Source organism: Pagrus pagrus (assembly GCF_965226575.1).
Source record: "Pagrus pagrus genome assembly, chromosome: 19".
Lineage (NCBI taxonomy): Eukaryota > Metazoa > Chordata > Actinopteri > Spariformes > Sparidae > Pagrus > Pagrus pagrus.
The window spans coordinates 7,245,396-7,269,172 of record NC_140203.1 but is presented as its reverse complement, the minus strand read 5'-3'; the positions used below and the strand labels follow the sequence as shown (position 1 = coordinate 7,269,172).

General features: G+C 42.6%; 1 protein-coding gene across 1 annotated transcript in view; it reads left to right on the top strand.

Annotated features, from left to right (window-relative positions):
* Positions 1 to 23,777, top strand: part of itga1 (integrin, alpha 1) — a 46,471-nt gene extending 22,694 nt beyond the window's left edge. The window contains exons 4-30 of the mRNA XM_084383768.1: positions 3,348 to 3,436; positions 4,650 to 4,764; positions 6,441 to 6,568; positions 7,287 to 7,435; positions 7,791 to 7,941; positions 8,095 to 8,269; positions 8,819 to 8,892; positions 9,922 to 10,069; positions 11,611 to 11,756; positions 12,275 to 12,418; positions 12,513 to 12,764; positions 13,204 to 13,334; positions 13,874 to 14,043; positions 14,135 to 14,286; positions 16,568 to 16,678; positions 18,283 to 18,359; positions 18,951 to 19,077; positions 19,168 to 19,245; positions 19,347 to 19,423; positions 19,546 to 19,635; positions 20,120 to 20,222; positions 20,356 to 20,472; positions 20,638 to 20,742; positions 21,028 to 21,132; positions 21,263 to 21,358; positions 21,458 to 21,571; positions 21,679 to 23,777. Coding sequence (XP_084239894.1) covers positions 3,348 to 3,436; positions 4,650 to 4,764; positions 6,441 to 6,568; positions 7,287 to 7,435; positions 7,791 to 7,941; positions 8,095 to 8,269; positions 8,819 to 8,892; positions 9,922 to 10,069; positions 11,611 to 11,756; positions 12,275 to 12,418; positions 12,513 to 12,764; positions 13,204 to 13,334; positions 13,874 to 14,043; positions 14,135 to 14,286; positions 16,568 to 16,678; positions 18,283 to 18,359; positions 18,951 to 19,077; positions 19,168 to 19,245; positions 19,347 to 19,423; positions 19,546 to 19,635; positions 20,120 to 20,222; positions 20,356 to 20,472; positions 20,638 to 20,742; positions 21,028 to 21,132; positions 21,263 to 21,358; positions 21,458 to 21,571; positions 21,679 to 21,735 — 3,281 coding nt within the window. The 3' untranslated portion in view covers positions 21,736 to 23,777. The remainder of the gene's footprint in view (positions 1 to 3,347; positions 3,437 to 4,649; positions 4,765 to 6,440; positions 6,569 to 7,286; positions 7,436 to 7,790; positions 7,942 to 8,094; positions 8,270 to 8,818; positions 8,893 to 9,921; positions 10,070 to 11,610; positions 11,757 to 12,274; positions 12,419 to 12,512; positions 12,765 to 13,203; positions 13,335 to 13,873; positions 14,044 to 14,134; positions 14,287 to 16,567; positions 16,679 to 18,282; positions 18,360 to 18,950; positions 19,078 to 19,167; positions 19,246 to 19,346; positions 19,424 to 19,545; positions 19,636 to 20,119; positions 20,223 to 20,355; positions 20,473 to 20,637; positions 20,743 to 21,027; positions 21,133 to 21,262; positions 21,359 to 21,457; positions 21,572 to 21,678) is intronic.

Below are 23,777 nucleotides of genomic sequence, written 5' to 3'. Positions count from 1 at the left end.
CACATTAAAGTGTGTTTACAGGTCTGAGGGAGTTCAACTGGATATGTGTACAAGAAGTAAAATGCCTTTCATGGATCCAGAGGAAGCTGCATGTAATCTGATAAATTACCTCCAGTGATGTCACGCAGTGGCTGAGTTGCATTGTGGGTAATGTGGGCAGCAGAGATATCACCTTTTTTTCCCACACATTCTTCTTCCTTTTCAAAACCTGGTGTGTACATTACCCACAATGCAACACATGCACAATTTATGCAGCTTCCTCTGGAGCCACAAAAGGCTTTGTACTATGTTTTTTCGTATATACAGTAGTACCCTACAGAACCTGTAAACACCTTTTAAAGGTGCAATATATGGCTGGCCACCTGTGGAAATCATACTCCATTAGCTAGTTAGCTCATGGGTCTATTAGCTGACTCTGACCGGACTGGACGCTCACAGCTCTGAGGAAGTGTTGGTGTTTACACGGCTAGCTGGCTAGCATGCTATCTTCAGTAGATCTCTGAAACACATACAAAGACGTCTCTGATATGTCAACTGCCTTATTTTTTCCCTTATTTTGTTGATATTTTTTTGCTAATTTTTGGAATTTCTCAAAATTAAATTCTTACATAGTGCATATTACATATTTTTGGACAAAACAAGACCAGTGGAACAGGCATGTTTCACTATCTTTACACATTGATTAATCTTGAAAATCACTGTGACGTTATTCAATGAAGAAAACTAGTAGTTGCAGCCCTAATATGTACTGTATTGTGGACAGTTTTTGTGTATTTGTACTACTGCATGTTTAAATCTAGTGTATATCTGACTGGGTCTCATGGGGAGGAAGTGAGTCCCATCAGAACAGGAAGACAGTAAATAAACAAGGTTTTAATGTTTCATCCTTCCAATTATATCTTCATTAAACAGACAAACACAACTTAGCTCCCGGTCAGCAGTCCACAAAGCCTCTATTAGTGCTGTAAGCTGGTGTGTACAGTAGAGCTGCACACTAACTCTGAGCTTAGGGATTAAGACTTTTCAACAGCGCTGTTCACACCTCAGATTTACGGTTCTCCTGATGTTGGTAATTACAGACTTAAGGTGCTGATAATACAGTCACAGCTGGAGCTAATGCTCTCCCTCTGACGAGTGCAGAGTTTGTTTTATCTCGTATGTTTGAGACGAGCAAAAGCCAAAAATCTCACAAACTCAAGTTTAGTCTGGGAAACATCCCCCGGGAATCGATTGAGTCTGGCAGCCGGAGCCAGAGCACTTTAACTCAGATTTGGTGGATACATGATGCAAAATCCGAGCAGTTAGAGTTGAAGTTGATGTCTGATTGAAGGAAACTGCTTGTCAGTCACATCTCAGCAGAGTAATTTCAGTCTATGCCCGCTGACGACGCCCTACTCTCCCACTGCCAGGCCTGTCTCCACAAGGTTTAGACTAATCCAGCACAGGAGAGAAAAGTGCCAAACCACAATGAGCAAAGTTAAATTTGTGTGGTTGTCATGTTGTAATTTTTTATCATGTTTCCGTCAATGAATATAAAAAGTGGTTAGACCAGGACTATTATGCATGATGAAATTCTACAATATGTTTACACTCTGTTTGGAAAATTGGATCCAAATGACAAACAATAACAATAAGATCTGCACAATTGCAAATTCAGGCTGCAGACTTGCAGGCTGAAGAAGCACTTACCAATGGAGGATGTCTCAATATGCTGATCTTATACTTTTTTTTATAAATATATTAAATAATAAAATATTAAATATTAAATAAAAGCAACAAACCAAATTTGAAAAAATATATAATTCTGTTATTTTATTTTATTTACTTCTTATACATTCTTATGGGTTTTGTCTTTATTGCTTTTAGCTAACTGGACTAACAATTTTAAGTTGTTAAAACTTTTTAGCTTGTACAACGTAAATTTGATAGTCTAAAGTTTAAAATGTACAGTGCACCACTGCTGATAGCCGACTCACTGTCACTTCTCTCCGACTGCACTTCCCCAAAGTCATAATCTTGGTCAGAGCCGCTGTAAATCACCTCCTTACTGTAAATCACCTCCTTACTGTATCCTCCGTCGGTCTTGGAGGCTGTGTTCAATCCCAGTTCGGTGTTCAGCTGCGTGAACTCTCACACCAGACTGAGCTGGGCCTCCTCGCCGTCGGTGACTCCTCTTCTGATCTGCCGTCCCGGTCCGGACAAACTCTAGTGCAACTACCTCCATGACTAGCTGAGCTATGAGCTAATTAGCTAATGTAAGCTAGCTACATCCAAGGATAGCAAGTGAAGAGAAGCAGTTGTCGGATACTCTGGTGATAAGCTGTTGGCATCTGACCTGTATTTGTCTTTAATTTTCAAAAGGTCATCCAAGACCAAGAGGGATTGTGTGATAAGTGATTTGTTCTGATAGTTATCTAAAGTTCACAGTTCATTGAAGACAAAGCGTTTATTTTCCTCTGCCGCTCCACAGAGCTGCTCTCAGTCCCACGTGGATGTGTCATGAGGTGCAGGATCTTAGTCCATGTCACTCATTTTATCAGATAGTATAAGAAATAAGGATAGGCTACATTAAAACCAGCTTATTTCACAACAGAGTGTTATTGCGTTGCGTGAGATAAAACTGTATAAAACTCGTGTGAAGTGATAAAAGGATCTCCTCATCAGTTTTTCTCAGGAGGCAGAGGAAGGAAATATGGATAAAGCGGGGAAACTGTATTCACACAGATAAAAAATGCGACTTAACTTACGTCATTAAAGTTCATCACACCAAACTTCTAACTACTAACAGTCCCGGCGCATGTCTCTTCAAAGGAGAGCGCATGCCAAAGTCATAACTGGCTGCTAATGAGAATCAGCAATGGTTGAATATCAAAAATCCCCCAAGAGCTCGATTCAAAATTGAAAAGGCATGCGAATGAGTGGGAGAATATGTGGGTCCCCAAGGACAGCAAAGTAAAGCGTTTCCAAATTGAAGCAATAGTTTGTCATAACATGCTAATTTTAGCCACATGTTGTGATTGCTTAATGATTCGAATCCTCTCCTCCTGCGTCCCTGCAGCTACGATGTTTATCAACAAAACATTTTGTTTGGCTCTCTGTTTCCCTTATTAGTTACAATAAGCTACACACCGAGGGATAGTATGGAAAAGTAATGAAACATGCTATAATTAGCCACATGTCAGTGGTTATTACGTCTAGAAAAAAGTATCAAAAGGAGGTCGAGCGGCTCTCTTCCTATGGGAAAATACTGAAGAGGAATTTTCTCCAGCTGTTCCTTCTCTCTGTTCCTCTCTCTCTCTCTCTGTTTGTCTCTCTCTGTTTATTCATCCATATTTTTTTTTTTTTAGAAAACACAACAGTCCCGAACTTACACGAAGTCAAAGAGAACATGACCATGGGAACCACGCTGGTGACCAATCCCAACGGAGGATTTCTGGTAAGAGGGAAGCTGCTCTGATATATAAACGTGCTATACAGTAAATCCTCCATCACATCCTCCGATGCAAAAAGGAGAGCTGCATATTTTCTGCAAGAAACTGGGCAGCAAGTATATGTTCTCTGGACCTTTGCTCTCTGTGGAAACAGTGGGCTCGACCCTCCGTGTTTCCCAGTGAGGCTTCATGTCCTGGGAATGTAACAGGATGCTGTGAATCAACTGCATAAATGCAGAAATGTATGTGTGTGGGAGGCTGTCACGCCTTCTAGGTTTATGATCTCCAGTAAAACTTTATTTGAGCATGAGTATAAGATTATCAGGGTGTGAAAATGACAGAAACCCCAGACTAGTGGTTAATGAATGTATTTAAATTCACGCAACTTGTTATTTGGTTGAAGGAAATATAATGTTGGGCTGCGATGGCAGGTCCTGTATCTCTGGACGTAGCTTTTTGGTCTGAAAGGTGAAGCCAATCTGGAAGTGCTAATAATGGCCAGCAGGGGAAGTCTCCACTGGTTGCAAAAAGAAGCTGGATTGTACGTAAGCTTATGAGAAAATGACCGACAATGAGCTTATGGTCTTGATTGCTATTTTCAAGTCTTTTTCGATAAAGCTTGGCGTTCATTATGGTCCCATTTGAAGTAAAATAGACAGCAAAGCGGGGGAAACACTTCAGGGTGTGTCTACCTTGCGACTGACAAGACGCTAGCTCGGCATTTCATCAGGGTCAGGGTCACTTGTTGCTCCAAAAAACAAGATGGCGTCGACGATAATGCCAAACTTGAGGCTCTAAAATAATAGACCACAAACCGTGGTGGGTCTCCACTTGTGTTAACATAGCTGCAGACTCTTGTTCTTGTACAAACGCGCTGAAGTTGTGCAGCGTGCAGGGGAATCTGAGGAAACGAGGCTGAAGGATTAATAGTTGTAATTCAATTTTCCAGTTATTGTTGGTAATTTTAAAGCCTGGACTTCCTTGCAGACTCAGATTCTATGTTTCTCTCCTCTCTTTTTCTCTCTTGGAGAAGTAAAGTACGAAGGGATCTATGGTGGTTTTTAATAGTCTCTGTGTAATCCTCAGTTTTAGTAGATCTTTCCTCTTCGGTAGCCCTGAACCTCCTCTCACCCATGACCTCATACTGGTGGAAAACTAACCAGTTGTAGTTTCTCAAGCAACTCAGTTTGTTTCTGTGTGTGTTTCCTGTCTCCACAGGCCTGTGGTCCTCAGTATGGCTACATGTGCGGGCAGCAGCAGTATATCTCAGGAGTTTGCGCGAATGTCAGCTCTTCCTTCCAGGTCCTAAACTCTATGGCACCAGCCGTGCAAGGTAGGCAGCCTCGCAAAACAAGACACAGCAGATCAACAAGGGAGAACACGACGGCCATCCACACAAATTGCCTGTCGGGGATAAGAGATTATAATCTACTCCTCATAGTAGTACCACCCAAGATCCTGACATCACACTCACCCTCACTCGGCCGAGAGGGAGATTAGAGCATTCTTCTTAATGTAAACTTGTCTGCGACCTCATCCCTCTCCAGCCCCGCCCAGCCCAGCCCTTCTGCTGGGTTGCATGCCCAAGTTAGGAGACAGTTTACTGGGGCTGCATTCTGTTGCCCAGGAAGGAAACAGCCTCGAAAGGACCGGAGAGTAAACAGTCTACAGCCAATTTCTCTTCCTGTTTCTCTTTCTCTGGTTCTTTCGGTATTACTTTCACTGATACTGAGCAAACACAGACACAAGACTGATCACAAAGTGCTGCTATAACTCATTAAAATGACTTTGAGAATAATATCCCAGGTCTTTAATCGAAGTAAATAGTGCAGCCTTTAGTGACTTTTTGGCTTTCTTTATTCACATGAGACAACCTAATTACATTTTTGAAAGAGTTTTGAACGAACGATTAAATTAGCCCGTTTTAGGCCAATCACTTAATGTCTAATGGATCAGCACCCTGGAAATACATCTTATGAAATGAGACGGATGTGATAATTTAAGCTTATTAACCTTCCATTACTTTCCCAAACATACAGTAAGTGGTACAATTGTTTCATTTGTTAGCTGGATGTAGCTTCATATTTAGGGTAGTGTTTTTTTCTCAGCGTGCCTAACAATTCGAACTTTCAGTTATTAAAGGATACATTCACCTAAAAATGAAAAGTCACTCGTTATCTACTCGACCTCATGCGGATGGAAAGCTGGGTTGAAGAGAAGCGTTCTCCTAAACAACTGAAGCAGATGGAGACTTTTTTTAAAATCTAAGAAAACACCCAAAACAAACCCCCATTAAATGGCTCCTTACAGCTCATCCAGCGTAATCCTGGTCTCCTGAAGCCATGAGATCCTGAACTGATTTGAGGAGAAGTTATTTACACCCTTGATACACGGTCGAGCTTGTGCACCCACTTCAGACAGAGCGTGCGCTGATGCTTTTTGCTTAGCAGCTATGGTGAAGACTTTGGGTGTAAATAGCGTCTTTTGAAATCAGTTTGGGACCTCAGGGCTTCCGAAGACTGGTCGGAGCCATTTTATGCTTTTATATCAGTTGTTTTTAATCCTTTAAAACAAGTCCCCATCTACTTTGGTTGTTTAGGAGGATGCCGCAGCGCTGTTTTTTCTGTAAAGCTCCAGAAATGAATGAACAGTAGTGACTGAATTTTAATTTTTGTGTGAACTTATCCTTTAATGTGTGCTTTTTTAAAAAAAAAAATGTTTATGCAACAAAAACCACAAAACTAATGAATTAATTCCTGACCCGCGGGTCGGGAGCACTGCTCTTCATTATTACAGTTTGGAGATCCTGTTGTGTGTCTCCTGTGGGCACAAACGGGAGTAAACAGGAAGAGGACTGGATGTGTTGCATAATCTAATTTCTCTCTTTTGAGGGAAATCAGATATTTTAGAGACACTGGCCATCCATCTTCGGAAAAGTATAAAGATGTGCTTAAAACACAACTCATGGACCAAACTTACAATATAGTGAGCTGTAGTTTCTTGTTTCAGAGTGTGCGAAGGAGCTGGACATTGTGATCGTTCTGGATGGATCCAACAGCATCTACCCCTGGAGCAGCATCGTCGACTTTCTGCAGCGTTTCATTGCGAACATTGAGATCGGGCCTAAACTCTCACAGGTCGGCACCGTGAATAACAAAAGGATTTCATGAAAAAAATATATAATTCATAATGAAATATAGTAATTATAATCATGTCTTAAACATACGGGTTTCTGTAGTGTTAAACACCAGGTTGTGGAACCAGATGGGATGGATAAATACGTGGATGAATGGACGAGTTATGTAAAAATAAGACTGACAGAGAAAAAGGAATATATTAGCTGTTTCATATTATGTTTAATGACTTAAGTGCCCTCTATTATGGAATTTTCCGCTTGGTGCCAGCAGCAGGAATAACTGTCAGATGTCCTTCATAAAGCAGACTTTATGAACTGAAGCCTTTTCAGTCTTTAAAGTAATTTTAGCCTTTCTCTTACTAAGTTATACCTTCAGTATATTTCTGTTCTCTTTGCTTGGATCGCACTTCGAATGGGTGGTTAGTTTTTATTATGGTTACGATGATCTGGCCTGGGGCTTGTGGAGTTTTCCAGAGGGAAACACTGGAAAGACTTCTCCCTGTGCAGCTCGGCGGTTGTAAGTCACATCTTCCATGGCTGCTGAAGTCCTCTGCCTTCTGTATAAAGAACATTGTGTCATATCAACCCCACCAGCCCCGACCACATCCTCAGCAGACTGTCTGGGAGGGGAGGCAGAGGAGTGAAGAGCGTAGAAGGAGAGAGAAGGAAAAAGAGTCAATGTAGGTTAACGTTTATATGAAAATGTGTGTGTTTTCCAGGTGGGCATTGTGTCCTACGGTGAGACTGTGACTCACCGTGTCAACCTGAGCCAGTTTGACAACACTGAAGATCTGCTGGACTTCGTCAAAGACCTTCCTCAGCAAACTGGCTTCAAGACCATGACGTTTCTGGGCATCGACACTGCCAGGTACCACATACGAACCCCTCCCCCACATTTGGGCTAGCCTGGAAACGCTGGGCCACCATACAAGCCACACAACCTGGCAGGGTTTAATAGGCATTTGAAGGAGACAGTGATATTTCAGTTGCTGACACAGCAAGGCTCCTTAACTTAGACATCAACATGAAGGGCTCATATTGGTACAAGACAACTATCAAGCAGAAGTTTCCCGATGCCAACATGTATTCGATCAAACATAGCTGGTAGTGTTTTGGCTCCAGAGGGAGCTGCAGAAAGTCTCACCATAAGGTTAAATGAGGCTCGTGAGATGTTTCTAGCTGGAAGCAGTTTTTTCCAGTAATTGTTTCTTTCTTCCAATCAGGAAAGAGGCCTTCATGCCAGAGCGCGGTGCACGACCCGGGGTGAAGAAGGTCATGGTGATTGTGACTGACGGAGAGTCCCACGACTTCTACAATCTGAAAAACGTCACCAAAGCCTGTGACGAAGATGACATCGAGAGGTTTGGCATTGCTGTGGGTACAAACTACCTTTGTGTTGTTTTCACAGATTGTGTTAGCGTGTGGACAGGCCTTTCAAAGACATTTTACTGTTGTGATGAAAATTAGACTCATTAAATAAGCAACATAATTTGAATTCTATTCAATAGTTAATACTGTTGTTTCCAGGTTTTGGGAGACTACAATCGTCAGAACAAAAGTTCAGAAGAAGTGCACAAGTTCATCAAAGAGATTGAGTCCATCTCCAGCGAGCCCTTACACGATCACTTCTTCAACGTGTCTGATGAGGTGGCCTTGCTGACCATTGTGGATGCTTTGGGGAACAAGATTTTTGCCTTGGAAGGTAAACGCAAAACATGAACGCTGCATGCTCACACTTCAATGTTTTGACCTACCTCAGTCCCTCAGACACCCAACAGCTTTAAAGGAATAATGAGACATTTTGGAAAACATGCTTATTCGCTTTCTTGCAGAGAGTTAGATTAGATTGAGATTGATACCAATTTAACGCCTGCAGGTAAATATGAAACTACAACCAGAAGCTGGTTAGCTTAGCATAGCACGAAGACCATCCAAAGATAACATAATCCACCTACCAGACAATGACAATGTGTTGTGACTATTTCTTGGCCAGACTTTCTGTCGTGATGAAAGTTTAATGAAAGGATCGAAGATACAGCCAGTTAGCTTAGCTTAGCTAAGCTTAATGCAAAGTTTAGAAACAGAGGAAAACAGCAAGCTATCCTTTAAATGTATCAGCAGGTTATTTTCTTTATAAATAGTCCCGTGATTCAACAGTTAATCAGCAACGTGGCACTGAGATACTAACAGCATGTCATTATTTCCTTTTTTAATTTTTTTCAAAAGGTTAAAATGTTTTTTCCTTCCTCAGCTACGACTGGCAATTTCACCTCCTCCTTTGAGATGGAGATGTCCCAGGCTGGCTTTAGTGCACACACTTCTAAAGTAAGTCTACATCTAATTATTTATGTCACAGGAATACACAAATACCATATTTGCAGTTGTAAAAGGCTGTGACTGAGTCGAGTCTTATCTTTAGATCGTGTCCGTTGGCGTTTAGTGAAAAAAGGAACTGCTCGATGTGCATGCGTGCGAGTGTTTGTGTAGGTGTGGATGTTTGCTCCATTAATGAACTCGTCCAGACACAAAGCCACAGTGTTATCGCTGGTGCATCTTCAACCCTTTGGTGATTCACCTCGGTCAGAAGTTTTCCAGACACAGACTCCCTCTGTCCTCTCTGCTCGCAGGCATCAGACTGACCGTGTTTGGTCTGATTGCACGAGAGTGTGCGAGCCAGACAGGGAAAAAAGAGCTGAAGAGGCAAACACGAGACACGTACAGCACGGAGGACAGTCAGGGAGGTTGAATCAGATGTTTGTTCACTACCGTAAAAACAACGTGCTCGCCTTTAATCCCCCTCCACGCCTCTTGAATTAATTCATTAGGTATTTCCTACGTCTGTTTAAAAACCAACAGGCTCCCCTCTTACGCCTCTCTTCCTGACTCACGTGTGTCACCGCCTCGACCGCTGTGCACACTGCCTCTGTGGCTCATTCAACCAAACAAAACTAAAGAGCCTCTTGACGCAGTTAATTGTGAGTAATGATACATGTCACGTCCTGTGTGACCCCTCCTCTTCCTATTAGATAACTCTGTTTCCTGTAGCCAGAAAAACGATTGATTGTGTGGTTCTATGTGTTGACTTGTATCTAAATGAGCTCATATTTACAGATGCAAGTTATCAGAGTACATCGATTTGTTGTGAAGTCAATAAAATATCATGAAATGGATATTTTGTGTGCAGAACTCTTTCTTGTAACGGAGTATTTGTGCATCGTGGTACATGACTGCTTTTACTAAAGTAAAGCATCAGAGCACAGCTTCCATTATTATGTTTTACATCATCACTAATACAAATTATTTGCTATTGTCTTATCTGGATGTTCCTGATATCAGCTCTGTTGTCTCCCGTAGGAAGGTGTGTTACTGGGAGCAGTGGGAGCGTATGACTGGAACGGGACAGTGGTGATGCATACTGCTGGAAAAACAATTGTTCCAGGAAAGAACCAGTTCTTCGACCCAAACGCCGAGGCCGGGTATGAACGTCTTGCTGGCTATATCGGTGAGATAACTCATAATGTCTTAATAGCCCTGAAGTTTTCTTGCTTCCAAGTTGAATTACAGTCACTTTATTACACTATATATTGACCCAGGTCCATTTTGTAACATTCATTGCAACAGAGCTTCTTTTTCTTTTTCTACATAAAATTTCAGTCTGGCCTCTAGTTTTTTTTTCCATTTTCCAGATTAAGGTTATCCTTTCTACTGTAGGTGTGCTTTGTGCTAACATTAGCGACTGAACGAGGCTGTTACTGCCTCCCTAGCTCTGTTCTTCGACTCACAGGCTATGTGCTTTGTGCTAACGTTAGCCGCTGAACGAGGCTGTTACTGCTGCACTAGCTCTGTTTTCCGACTCACAGGCTGTGTGCTTTGTGCTACTTGGTTAGCGGCTGAAGGACAGTCTGTCACCGCTGCTACTGCTCACTTGTTCTTTGGCTCAGGGGCTGTGTACTTTGTGCTAATGAGTTAGCTAACTGCTGAACAACAGGCTCAGGAGGTTTTCTACAAGTGGCACTCAGTGAGCACAGCGTATTGTTGTCATTGCTACCTCATGTCTCACTTATAGGGTATTGCTCGTACTCACCGATGTCAAGCTAGTATGTTGGAACTGGAACATTCTGGCTGCATGTTCTCTGCAATTCTTGTGCTACTAGCTCAATAATAGCTTTAATAATAATAATAATAATAATAATAATAATAATAATAATATATTTCATTTATATAGCGCCTTTCAGGGTACCCAAGGACGCTTAACAAAGTGAAACATACAAAACAAAGAATAGATGGATAGAAATACATCCATAGCTTGTGGAAGACTCTCCAAACTTTTCATACAGGCACAAAATGAGCCTATTGAACGGGCTTATTTGAGGCCTGCAACAGCCACAGACACTGTATTTTTTTCTTTTATTCGTCAGAGCATTTGATTTATTGATTGCTGTCGGGATGTTTAGATATTTTCTACAAATGTGAGTAAAACATGCTTCTAGAATAGTTAACCACCCCTAGCTTTAAACACAGAGAGATGACTAAACCACGTTTTTCAAGTGAAATTTTACAGCTGCAGAATAAATATCGAGCTGCATGGAGGAGTAAGATATGTAATTCATCTAACTTTGACAGCAGATGCCTCTCTCTCTCTGTCACATAAATAATATGCGCTCCGTCCTGCTGCCTTTTATGGCTTGCAGAGCAACCGCAGCATCTTAATATCAAGTTATTTAATCAACATGTCATTAGAAAGAGCACTGCTGGGTCCAGGCTCGCGCACTGTAAACTCAGCTGTTGGCACATGCTCATTCCTAAAGGTCCAACTGCATACGCAGCCTTTGTGTGTTTGTCTGCGAGTGTGTCCTGCCAGTTTCCAGTAGTGTTTTATAGTTTCCTCCACGCAGTGGGATGTAAACGGCTGTTTGAAGGAGCATCTAAAAATATCCCACAAACAGAGTGTGTTTTTCTCATGGCATCATGTGCGTGTACATTCCTGAGGATGCCTCCTTATATATGATTTTAATTCAATTCAATGTCCACATGTCTCTTCAGGCTATGATGTCCAGTCAGCATCCACCCCTGATGGAGTGCTGTACATCACAGGTGCACCGCGGTACAACCACACAGGCCGGGTTTTTATTTATCGTCTGAATGAAGAAAACAACACTGTCGTCTCACAGATACTGAAAGGAGAACAGGTGAGTCTCCTTCTCTTTGGCGTCTGGACTGAAAGATATCCCTCATCAATCTGTGTGAAAAGCTGCAAGATGATGCTTCAGGGAGCTGTTCACATTATACTTGCTAATGGACTTTAAATAAGAAAAGGCTGTATTGATCCCTGCAAGAATGTCTGGATAGCTTAAGGGATAAGCTCACCCAAAAATGAACCTACTCACCCTGATGCCGATGGGAAGTCGGGTTTAGTTTTGCAGTTCACAAAACATTTCTGGAGCTTCACAGCAAAACAGCTTTGTAGCATTCTCCTAAGCAACTGAAGTAGATTGCAAGTTGGTTTTAAAACATTAGGAAACAACTGAAAGAACACAAAATGGCTCCATACAGCTCATCCAGCATAATCCAAGTCTCCTGAAGCCCAGAGATCCTACATTTGAGTATAAGTTTAACCCTTTAGGCACTCAACTCTCTTTAAGCACTGTGTTGACTTCAGTGCTGAAAGGATCAATACTGACAGATGATTTCTGACTCCTCTGTGCAGATTGGGTCCTACTTTGGCAGCGTCCTGCAGACCGTCGACGTGGATGGCGACTCCTACACGGATATCCTCTTGGTCGGCGCTCCGATGTACATGGGCACAGAAAGAAATGAGCAGGGACAAGTCTACGTGTACAAAGTCAAAAAGGTATGATTGATTGATTCTTTGTGTTGTACAGAAATTCACACTAAGATTGCGATGGCGCACCCGCTGATTGTAATCTCTCCTTGTCCCTTACCAGGACGGCCAGTTTGAGCACCAGTTCACTTTAAAGCCTGTCAATCAGTCCTGTTGTACTGCCCACTCAGACAGCTGCACCAACAAAAATGAACCATGCGGTGCCCGGTTTGGTACAGCCATCGCAGCCATAACAGATCTCAACCTTGACGGGTACAACGATGTAGCGATCGGTGCTCCTTTTGAGAACGACCACCGAGGGGCCGTCTACATCTATCATGGAGATAAGACCTCACTGAAGGAGAAATATGTACAGGTGAGAGCTGTTTCAGTGTCACCCACTTAACAGTAATATGTATTTATTTCCCATTTTCCGTTAATTTGGTCACTGTGTCATGCTATCTTTGCATTTTACACCTCCATTACGGATTTCCAGGAAAACTAATACTCATTCAAAACAAAGTATGTGGTGTTTGCACATGTTGCTTTGCCCCAAATACCTTGATCACTGTACATTAGCCGTAAGATAGCGAGCAATGACAATGGTCTTTACTTCTGCGGATGGCTGCTGCAGTCAGGTTAATAAACAGGAGTGAAGATAAATCCCAAAAATTCTCACTCCCGATGTTTAACGGCTCCAGATCCATGCAAAGTTAGCATGACCCACTGAGCCACACCAGCCACAGTTAAGGAATATATGCCACGTTGAAATAAATCTGAATTTCCCTGTAATGTCTTCTAATTGGTCTCTTTAGCGTATCCCTGCAGGTGGGGACGGTGATAAGGTGAAGTTCTTCGGTCAGTCCATACATGGAGTCATGGATCTGAATGGAGATGGGATCACTGATGTGACCATAGGAGGTCTGGGAGGGGCTTCGCTTTTCTGGTGAGACAAGGCCCATCCCCACGTATAAACATTCACTCCTTAAACTACACATTCCACACAGTCAGCGCCTGCATCCCGCACACATCATCTTACATGTCCGTTTTACATTGTCCTACTCGGGTTTAGACAGCTGTGCGTGTCCCGCTGGGTTTGTAGGCTTGAGAGTAACAACTTCCTAATGATGGCTCTGTTAAAACCTCTGGCTACATACTGTTGGACGTAAGCCGACAGAATTCAACCCACAAACATCAGCCCACGCCATGATTTAACTTCCCAGGCAGACCTTCTCCCACAGCTTCTACTGGCAGAGGCTCAGCTGAGACTGTGTGAAAACTCCATCTCCCAAGTGGCTTAGAGTTTAAATAGGATCTGGCAGCAGGCAGCTGGGTTTCCTGGACTGTTGGCTGTAGTTTAGAAAGCAGTTTAACAGTGCGAGCTGAGTTTTATGCTCAAGATGCATCCGTTTCTTGTTCCTTGTGCACACTTAAGCGTGTATACACTGTTTTCCAGAAGTTGGCACGATTGTTTTATGTCACCAGGTCCAGAGATGTTGCCGAGCTCCGCGCCAACATGACGTTCGACCCTGTTAAAATCAACCTGCAGCAGTCTCAGTGTGAACATTATGGACGCAAATCAGTGTGTGTGACAACTGAGGTGTGTTTCGCCTACAGCATCAAATCTGACCAGCCGGACTTAAATTACGCAGCGGGTGAGCCATCAGCGTCCCGTGTTGATCGATTCGTTCATTTATTCAAAGTGTTTTTATTACTCTACACTGTCTTATCTATTGTATCCCGCAGAAATTCGCTATGATCTGACTCTGGACGCTCTGCGTGCAAAAGCCAGGGCCTCATTTATTAACATGGATGATAAAAGCGATCGTAGGATTACCAGGACCTTCACCATCAAAGACGGAGAGAGAAAATGTGTGACAGAAACCTTCATGATGTCGGCAAGTACTCTGATCTTTATGATGCACACATGGGGTTAGTTATGCCTGTTACCTATAAAGAAAACTTAATATTTAGCTCCGAGTCCACAAGACACTACATTCAGATTAACTGGACTCCTTCATTTTCTGTGACGTCCATTCATGAAGTTATATTCTGGGTGCAAATGGTGTTTTGAGCCAGAAAGGAGACAGGAGGACAAAGCCGTGAGCGTTCATATGCCGAGCAGGAAGACATCGGTTCTAACATGAAACAGACCCGTCCTGATCAAAGCATGCCGAGTGCAGCCCCGTGCTGCTCCGAGCGATAAATCATCTACAGCCACTAGGAGAGCTGCAGAACGAACAAGAAAAAGCAAAGAGAGAATGAGAGAGAGCGAATTAGGTGTTTTGAGAATGTGACAAACTGACTTTACTCGGTCGAGGAAGTTTTCTACAAGTGGCACGACAAGCAGGTCACAGACTGTTCATCACAGCTTGACACCTGAGCATGTCAACCGCACTGCCTATTGTGAAACTAATCTGTCTCGGGCGATGTGACATTTAAAGCCATGTGGACGGAGTTTCTCATTCCAGTCGTTCACTGCAGCAGAGGATTTCTTTGATTAGCTGCCCCGAGGCGAGAGACGGAGGAACTAATCAGTAGAAACAGCTGTTGTTGCTGTGTGTGCAGATCATGAATACCTGCTCTGTTCTAGCGTGCCAGTTTATGCAGAGCTTTCCCTCAAAGTCCAGAGCAGAGGTCATCGAGGGTCAGGGAGTTTGTACCGGACACAAGAAGCACCGCAGCCATCTTACCTGAGCCCAAGACGGACCAGACCCAAACCTGGACAGATGAACCAAAAGCCGATGTGTTACAAATGAATCCTAGATTTTAAAGGGATAGTTTGGTTTTGCGGTTCTATGAAGCACTTATCCACTTATCCACACTTTGTCAGCAGTAGATTGTGGTCAGCATGGCACCAGTTTGGAAAAGCAGCAGGAGGACAGGTATTATAGACACCTCAATATCAGTTTAAGTATCAGTTTACCGTCAGACAGCCCTTTCCGACAGGGAGCTGAAGCTGTCATATTGCTCTCTTTAAAGCCACCAGACTCCTTCGACAGAAACGGTAATTTTACCTTGAGGAACACAGGAGTTGCTTGTCTACTGCTGCCTACGTTTTTTTTTTTTTGTGTTATCGTGCGACTTAAGTGTATCCGAACTAACCCTTTAAGACACAAAAGTCAAATGAGAAAACAAACAGACTAACCGATCGAGACAGCAGAAGACCAACAACTCCGGAGTTCTGCAAAGTAAAATCGCTGTTTTTGTCAAAGGGGTCTGGTGGCTCAAAGAGAGGATCGATGGATGTAACAGCTTCGGTGTAAGGCGATGATATTTTGAACTGCCATTGCCTGGTCCACTTAAGTATTTCTGTGTTAGAGCATTGATTTACTGTATTTAATACATAGATAGTGCACAAATGTGTAAAAGATTATTTTCATGAAATAAACAGGGGCCAAGTAGAGAAAACAAATCAATAGCCAACGTAGCGGCTACAAGAAGGTTACATACAGTATAATCAGTCTGTATCACGTTTAAAACAACTGACTCCAGTCAGTCATGCAGCTTGTGTTCCTCGTGTTATTCTCCATCTCAGGTGTAATCAACATTTGGCACAGGCTCAAGAAAAACCCTCAATAATGCCTTACCTCCCCTCGCCTAGAGGATTGTTCAGCTGGTGTCTTTATGTTTCAATGTACCCTGCTCACCCACACAGGTTTTTCTAGTTAGTCTGGTTCATTAAGCATTTTTTCAGCCGAGCAGGCCGACAAGACAATACGAAAGACTTCTGCTGTGTTACATTAAGTTAGATTCAATACAAACAAACTTTAAATGGACTGAAGCGATTTAATCAGTGTTATAATTGGATTTTAATTCAATGTAGCTGCCAGCGATGGAGCAATCCAGCTATTTCAGCCAAGTTAGGGATGTCATCGCCGTCGGAAATTTCTGATATCTCAAACTTAATTTACATTCATTACGACTCAGAGGCTGATGTCAACACTATTTTCTTACTTGGTTGCTCATAATCACTGAATGATATGTATTGCACAAAATAATGCAATCAAGCGTGGTCTGTACACGCCCGTATATCCCTGAGTAGGCGTCTAATCAGCTGAATAAGTGAAAACACCTGTGTGGATGGACCGCAAGTCCATTTTAAGTCCTTGCTGCTTAGTTTCTCACTCTCTTCATCCTCCCCCAACTTTTATTTCTCTCCCACTTTTTTCTCGACAGGCCCGGCCCGACTTCCGAGACCCTCTCATGGTGTCTCTGGAGTTTGGACTAGCTGAGCAGGACAAAGGCCCCGTCTTGGATGAAAGCCTTCCCCGATCCATCAATAAGACAGTAAGAAAAATTTTATATCACTTACAAGAGTCTCTCTCAGCATGTTCAAGTGTTATCTGGCGAATAACAGTGAGCAGAAGCATTAGAGTCACAGACAGGAAAGGATTTGAACGTGGTCTTAAACATCCTCCATCTGTCTGTCTCTATAATCCAAGAGTTAAGCGTCGCTTGTTCTTGTCTGGCTCCAAACACAGCGCTGTTACAGCGCATTAGCATCTGCAACAGCTGACTGCCATCCTTCAGAGTTTCCTCGGGGCTGCATTAGTGTTTCAACACCGACAGTCAGGAGAGTCTTCCCACACTCCCACATGCATACTTCTTCTAACAAGAGGGTTTCCAGATAATTGTTGCAGTGAGTGATGTGTACAGATAAAGGGAATAAAATACACGAAAGAACACGTAAAACAAAGAATGCAATTAAAGCCTGAGTGTGTGTGATAAACAGTAGTAACGACACCACCTCCTCCTGACACATCCTGACTCCCCCTGTTCTCATAGCAGCGACGCACGCTGCACTTGAGCAAGGAAGCGTTGCTCAGACCTCTCCTGTTATTGTTATTGAAAGGAAAAGAAGCGACGCACACACACACACACACACACACACACACACACACACACACACACACACACACACAGAAAGCGGGAAGTCATCAAACGGATGCTGAAGTTTTTCTTGCGACATTGTGCTGCACATGATATTCTAGTCTCTTTCTTGGGAGAGGAGAAGATGTTGATCTTAACGGTCCGGTGGGAGAGCGCTGAGAATGGGAACAAATACAGCCGTGATCCTCACACACTCTGGGGGAAAAGGCAAAGGAAATCAAGGTCATCGGAGTGCACTCTTATAGCGAGCGGTACAAACAAATACACAGCAGCAGCTGCCAGTTTTGACTCTCATTTATCCGCCCGTTTCTGATCTTCTGAAGAGTGCATATCAGAAATGTCTTTAAAAAAAGGGTCAAGTTGTGAGATATGGCCAGATTTTTAGTTTAAAGTGTTTTCAGTGTAACTATGAGACCAAGCAGGTCATCAATCAGACATTTAAACATTTAACAACTGCATTAAATACATCCCTACTGGACTCAGAAGTCCATTGTCAGTTTGTGTATATACACAGGAGGAAGGTGCATGTTGGACCATGATTGGCCTCCAAACTAGAGCATCCCATCAGGACCCGTCGGGCAGCGTTCAGACAGAAATTTGAAATAATGTCTGGGTTCATAGAAATAAATGCCTTTTCACGATCGTCTACACTTTACATGTCTGTAATCAGAGTAAACAGGCCAGCTGTAGCTATGGTAACAACTGTGCGATAGGGTAAACTCAGTACTTCAGCTGACATTCACTGCTTCAGGCTGGAGTCTGGTTCTGAGATAGCTGTGCTCCACTCCAAACTACTTGTGATGTCACAAGATCGTGCTTGTTCATATTCATTTTAGACTTTGATTTAAGGTGATCACAGAGAAACTTACACATACACCGTTCTGCACAGTGAAGCTCAAATATCCAAGCGAAGTAACGAGCAGCAAAACACATTTCTGACAGACGGGGTACTTGAAGGTTTCACGTCACATTACTTGAAAATGTGCGTCTCTGTCTTGCAGATTCCCTTAGTGGACTGTGGAAGCGATGAGAAGTGCATTGCTGACCTCTCCCTCAAAGCAGAGGCCAGTGTAGAAAGGTAAGTGGCACGAGTGGAAGTTTGTCTTAAAGGTCGCCCTAATTGTTCATACAGGCCGCAATGAGAGCCGTGCAAAATCAAATTACAATACCAAAGATGAGGGGAAAAACTTCTTTCTGTGCAAAGAGGCATTTCAAAGTTCAGCCGGGGTTAATGTGAGGCTTCGTCTGTCTGAGTTAGCCAAATAAAGTGGGACAGTGTTCTCTTGTGGGACTGCTGTTGAGGGAAATTCATACTAAAAACTGTGACTTTGGAGGAATGTTGTGACTAATACAGACTGTTGCAGCCTCTTATTATCTTCAGCTGAGCTTCGAAATGCTTTTTTTGCACAGAAAGAAGACGCCAATCCTTTTTGAAAGGATCTCTTCACGGCCTGTAGGAACAATGACAGCGACCAAAAAAAATCTTGTAATGTACATATGAGCATGAGAGCATTAATTTAAGACAGACTTTGTTGTATAACAAAGTCACCAACAGCACAGTAGTTCGACCTCCTTAGCGGTGAACCCTTCCAGTGCGTGACTGCCTCCCTGTGGGGAGGTGCGTGCATTACAGCCAAGTATCCTGATTGGCTTTCATTCACTCCTCCAGGATGCTGATCAAATCAGACAAAGACAAGATTGACGTGAACATCAACATCAGAAACAGCAAAGACAACGCGTACAACACGAAAGTCATCCTCAGCTTCACACCCAACATCAACTACAAGAAAGTAGAGGTGAGATTTCTAGAACTCATCTGTCCGCCTCACTTTGCTGCGTGTGGTTTGAGATGTGTGTGGTGATTGTGTTTCATGTTGTGTTGTCAGCCGGAGAAGAGCTGCAGTCTGAATCACACTACGGTGGAGTGTGCTGTTGGATACCCCTTCTTGGGAAGCAATGTAGAGGTGAGTTTACATCAGGATCCAGGCTGCATACTGTCTGTACAACGTATTAATTTAACTGTGCTACTGCTAATTAAAGATGTAATGTGATCTAATATTCACAGGAAAATTTCAAAGTGATATTTGAGGTCAGTCCTCAATATATTCAGGAGGTGATTCAGATCAACTTGACAGCTACCAGGTGAGAGAATCAGCACCGGGGTTTATTTTTCATTTCCAGTTTAAGGATGTTTGCCTTGAAATGATTCGGTGCTTGTTTGTGCATTCGGATCATACGAATGTGTTTTATTTCATTCCCCACAGTGACAGTGAAGAGTTGGCCTCTACCCTACACGACAACGTTGTGCACATCTCCGTCCCTGTGAAGTATGAAGCCGGACTCATATTCTCAGCGTGAGTAGTTGGACTATATAGTCCTTTCATGGCAGACATTTTGACTTGCCATGAGAGTTAAAGCACAGGTGTTTCTAATAAGATTAACGATAGCGCGGTACTACTCATGTAAATGGACCGCAGTCGTGATTAATGTATAACTAATAGTTACACCTTTGTTTGACAAGTATGATACCCTTGTACAGTGAGACTCTGGTGTATAAAATATCTTGTTTTTGGAGCGTCTTGGTTGAAGCGCATCACGCATGAAGATACTGTTCACGCAGTTGAAATGAATTCTTATAAACTTACAACTTAAATAACAGATAAATAATAAAGACTGACTCTGCAGGTCCCCTCAGGCCCGACGGAGCTTTTTTTTTTTTTGTCTTTTTTATTCAAGTCATTCTTCCTCATGTCAAAACCTTTTAATATATTTGAATGAACATCTATCTGATGGAGAGGGGAAAGATCTGAGGTTGTTTTTTGTTAATGCATCTTCTAGGCAACCTAAGGAAGAACACATTGAAGTAAAAGAGGGTGAGAAGTATGCCAGTGAGTTCAATGACACCAAGATGATTGGAGAGGAGGTCAACATCACCTACACGGTAACAGAGACATATATACTGTATGTAGAGTATGCAGATGTTTGGTGATCCAGATGTGAAGACCACTTCACTTCTGCCTCTTTTCTATTCCACTCTCTCTCTCTCTCTCTCTCTCTGTCTCACACCTCCTCAGGTGGAGAAGCCAGTTGATACAGTGATGCCGCCCCTTGACCTCAGGGTGACGTATCCTCATCTGTCTCCTCGGCAGAACAACTTACTGTACCTGACACATGTCGCCCACAGCCCAGGGGTACGCACGCACGCACGCACACACACACACACACACACACACACACACACACACACACACACACACACACACACACACACACACACACACACACACACACCTGTTGCTGTGTAAGTGTACATAAACACAGACCCACCATCACATCTGCCTTTTCTTTCTGTGCAGGTGAAATGTGACGCATCGAGTTGGATCAACCCGGATCAAATTAACCCAAGTAACGTTAAACGTCCCATCAATCCAAAGAAAGAATCACTCAGCGTCTTCCTACTGGTGAGTCATGTTTTTGTTTAGGTCCTAGCCTTTTTTTGGTTTAATTGTTTAGTTTTGTTTAGTGTGTAGAAATGTGCCATTATCTTACATCATTAAATACAAAAAAACACCTGGCTGAGGTTCAAATATTTCAAAGTTGTTCGAGGGTGTGTTGCATCCCACATTTTTAGCACATGAAATTGTATTGTTATTTTATTATTTTCACAATAAGCTCCGCTTTTCTTCATGAGACACCTCTTCGTGAGTCCTCCCCATCTTATCATGTCTGCTCGATATGCTCTACAGAAATGTGAAAACCTCAACTGTGCATCGTTTACCTGCTCCATCCCCGATGCTGCAGTCAGTCAGGTCAACGTCACGTTCAGAGTGTGGAAACCGACGTTCATCAAGGTGGGTTCATGGTGACACTTTTCACTTGCTTTAACTGCCTCTGTTGTTTGCTTTTGACATTGATGATAACAGACTAACAAAGTGAAGAAGAAGAAGAAGATCAAACATTATAGTATTTTTATCCTAACAGGGCGAGTTTTCCAGTCTGCACATGTCGGTGAACGGCACCCTGGAGATCAGAAACATGGACCTGTTTCAGCTGAGCAGCAGCGGCAAGACCAGGATTGTAAGTCATATTTAAGCTTTGCCATTAAATACCTGTCTGTTTGCACGTATTTATACATTCACTTTTTGTTCTGCGCGTGTGTGTGTGTGTGCCAATCAGGTGACGATCCAGGTGTCAAAGGAGACCTTAGGAGGGATTCCCATTTGGATCATCATCCTCAGCATCCTGATAGGACTGCTGATATTAGCACTCGTCATCTTCGTTCTCTGGAAGGTAATATTACAATTCAGTTCATGAGTTCAAGTACTTCTTTTTTTTTTTTTAATAATTCAACATTTTGAGAAGTAAAACTTTGTTAACTGAGCTTTCTGCTCCTCCAGATGGGCTTCTTCAAGAGAAAATCCAGGGACTACTCAAAGGAGGAAATGATGGACTGAGGTATCCGGACATCCAGCGGCAAGCAGCAGGACGGCCGACTGCTCCCGGCGCCATCAGCTCGCACAGAGCGTCAGGCGGACTTTTAAACAGACAGTCGCACAGACGGAAGAAACGCCATAAGACCCACAGACACCTCAGCGCTACGACACAGTGACGACCCGGAAAACACAGTTATCATTCACTGGACCTGGGTCATATAATGTTTGCAAATACTTCCCCCGGCTTTTGTCCTTTTCGCGCTTTCAGCAATCCAGATGTCCTCAGCACTGACTGTAAACCTCGTGTGAAGTATTTGCAAATGCTATTTGTTCTAGATCAGCTTCTTTTATGCAGATATAACAGAGTATTTGATCAAGCAGTTCAAGTGAGGAGCGGTAGGAGGGAGAAACCATCACTTACCGGGCATCTGTTGGCAAAGTAGCATTTATCTGTATTACATAGAGCAGTTTTATAAAAACCTTCAGAGCTACAATAGGTGCAATTAGCTTTAAAAAAGTACTCAGGTGTTTCAGTATGAAGATCTAAGCCATGTCACATACTTTCTATGTCATTACAGCAGCAATGTTCAGAGGTCTACTCGCTTGTGAGACGTACAATATGTGAACTTTAGTCTGTCTGGTAGCTTGGACTCTTGTTTTAAAGCTCACGTGCTCGATTAGTTTTACGACACTGTACCTTTTTTAGCATTTTATAGCATTTTGCTCGTCTTTTTTTGTTGAAGTTTAACGATGCAACGTGGCACATTTCTAAACGTTAGTGCTAAAGACACTGACCCGAACACGAGATTTATTTTTCAGCAAAGGTTCAGTCTGTATGCTTTTATTTTTTTAATACTTTTACTCTCAGTTAACCGAAAGTTGAAAAAAAACAAAAACCGTCTCGTCCCAACGCCGATGTTAAATGTTTGTAATTAGCGTCAGAATGCAAACCTTTGATTGTACTGTAAATAGAAGTAAATGCTCAAAAATGTAAAGCTTTAAATGTACATAATAGTGTTTGCTGTAATTTAAGAGATGTTTTTTTTGTGATCAGTGGTCAGAGAAGACGATTTTTGCTCAGGTGCTACAGATATCATGAACGATGACATTTAACATTTGACGTAGAAGAAAAGCATCTGGCCTGTCTCACAATTTCAAAGCTGATGCATAAATATGTAAATATTGTTATATTTTGATGAGAAAGTATAATTATTCTTCACAAAGATGAGGGTTTGTATCCACTACTTCGGTTTCATTTGATTGAAAGTGACGTTTCAAGCCGTGTGAATGACTGTTTTGAGACTTTAACATGATTGAGATGAGATACGACTGTAGCATGTTTTCATGTTCAACCTTTTAATTTGCAAAAAACGGAAAGTAAATGTTCCTCAAATGTAGAAATACATGTCTAACCAGTCACCAGCAGTTGCCATAGAGTAAGTGGGATTCATTGGTCGGTGGTTTGTAGTGGAGACGAGCCGTAACAAACTATATAAAGCATTAGCAAACTGTAGGCTCAGCGTCTCCCCATATGCGGTACAGAGTACCTTACAAAGATTTCTTTCAGGTTTTCTGTCTTGTTTTTGTTTCCAGAAGTTGCACAGCTACACCGTATGTTAAAATAGATTATATTGTATATCGGGGAGACTGGGTTTGTGCCTCTTTCTCGACTTTTTTCCCCTCACGAGACGGTGAGAGGACGAGGTTTAGACTATTTAAATACTCCTCAGCTCTCACTCTCCACTGTTGACATGAAGCACATGTAATAAATTGTATGTACAGATAACTGTTAGTCATTTTAAGATTGTATGGCTACATCAGGCTTATGCACGAGGGTGGAGTCACGACTCTGACTTTGTTCGCTTCAGGTGGTCTGGGATTATTTTCTCAGACGTTAGCCTCCTGGTGAAGGCACAAAGTGAGGGCCGTGAGCTCCACCCCAGCCTTCTACACTGCTGTGAAGTCTTCATTGTAATGCACTGGTTTGTCAGACTGTATGCGTCCTCATCAGCACAGAAATGAACTGAGTCTTATGTACAAAAATAAAGACTTTTTACAAAAGA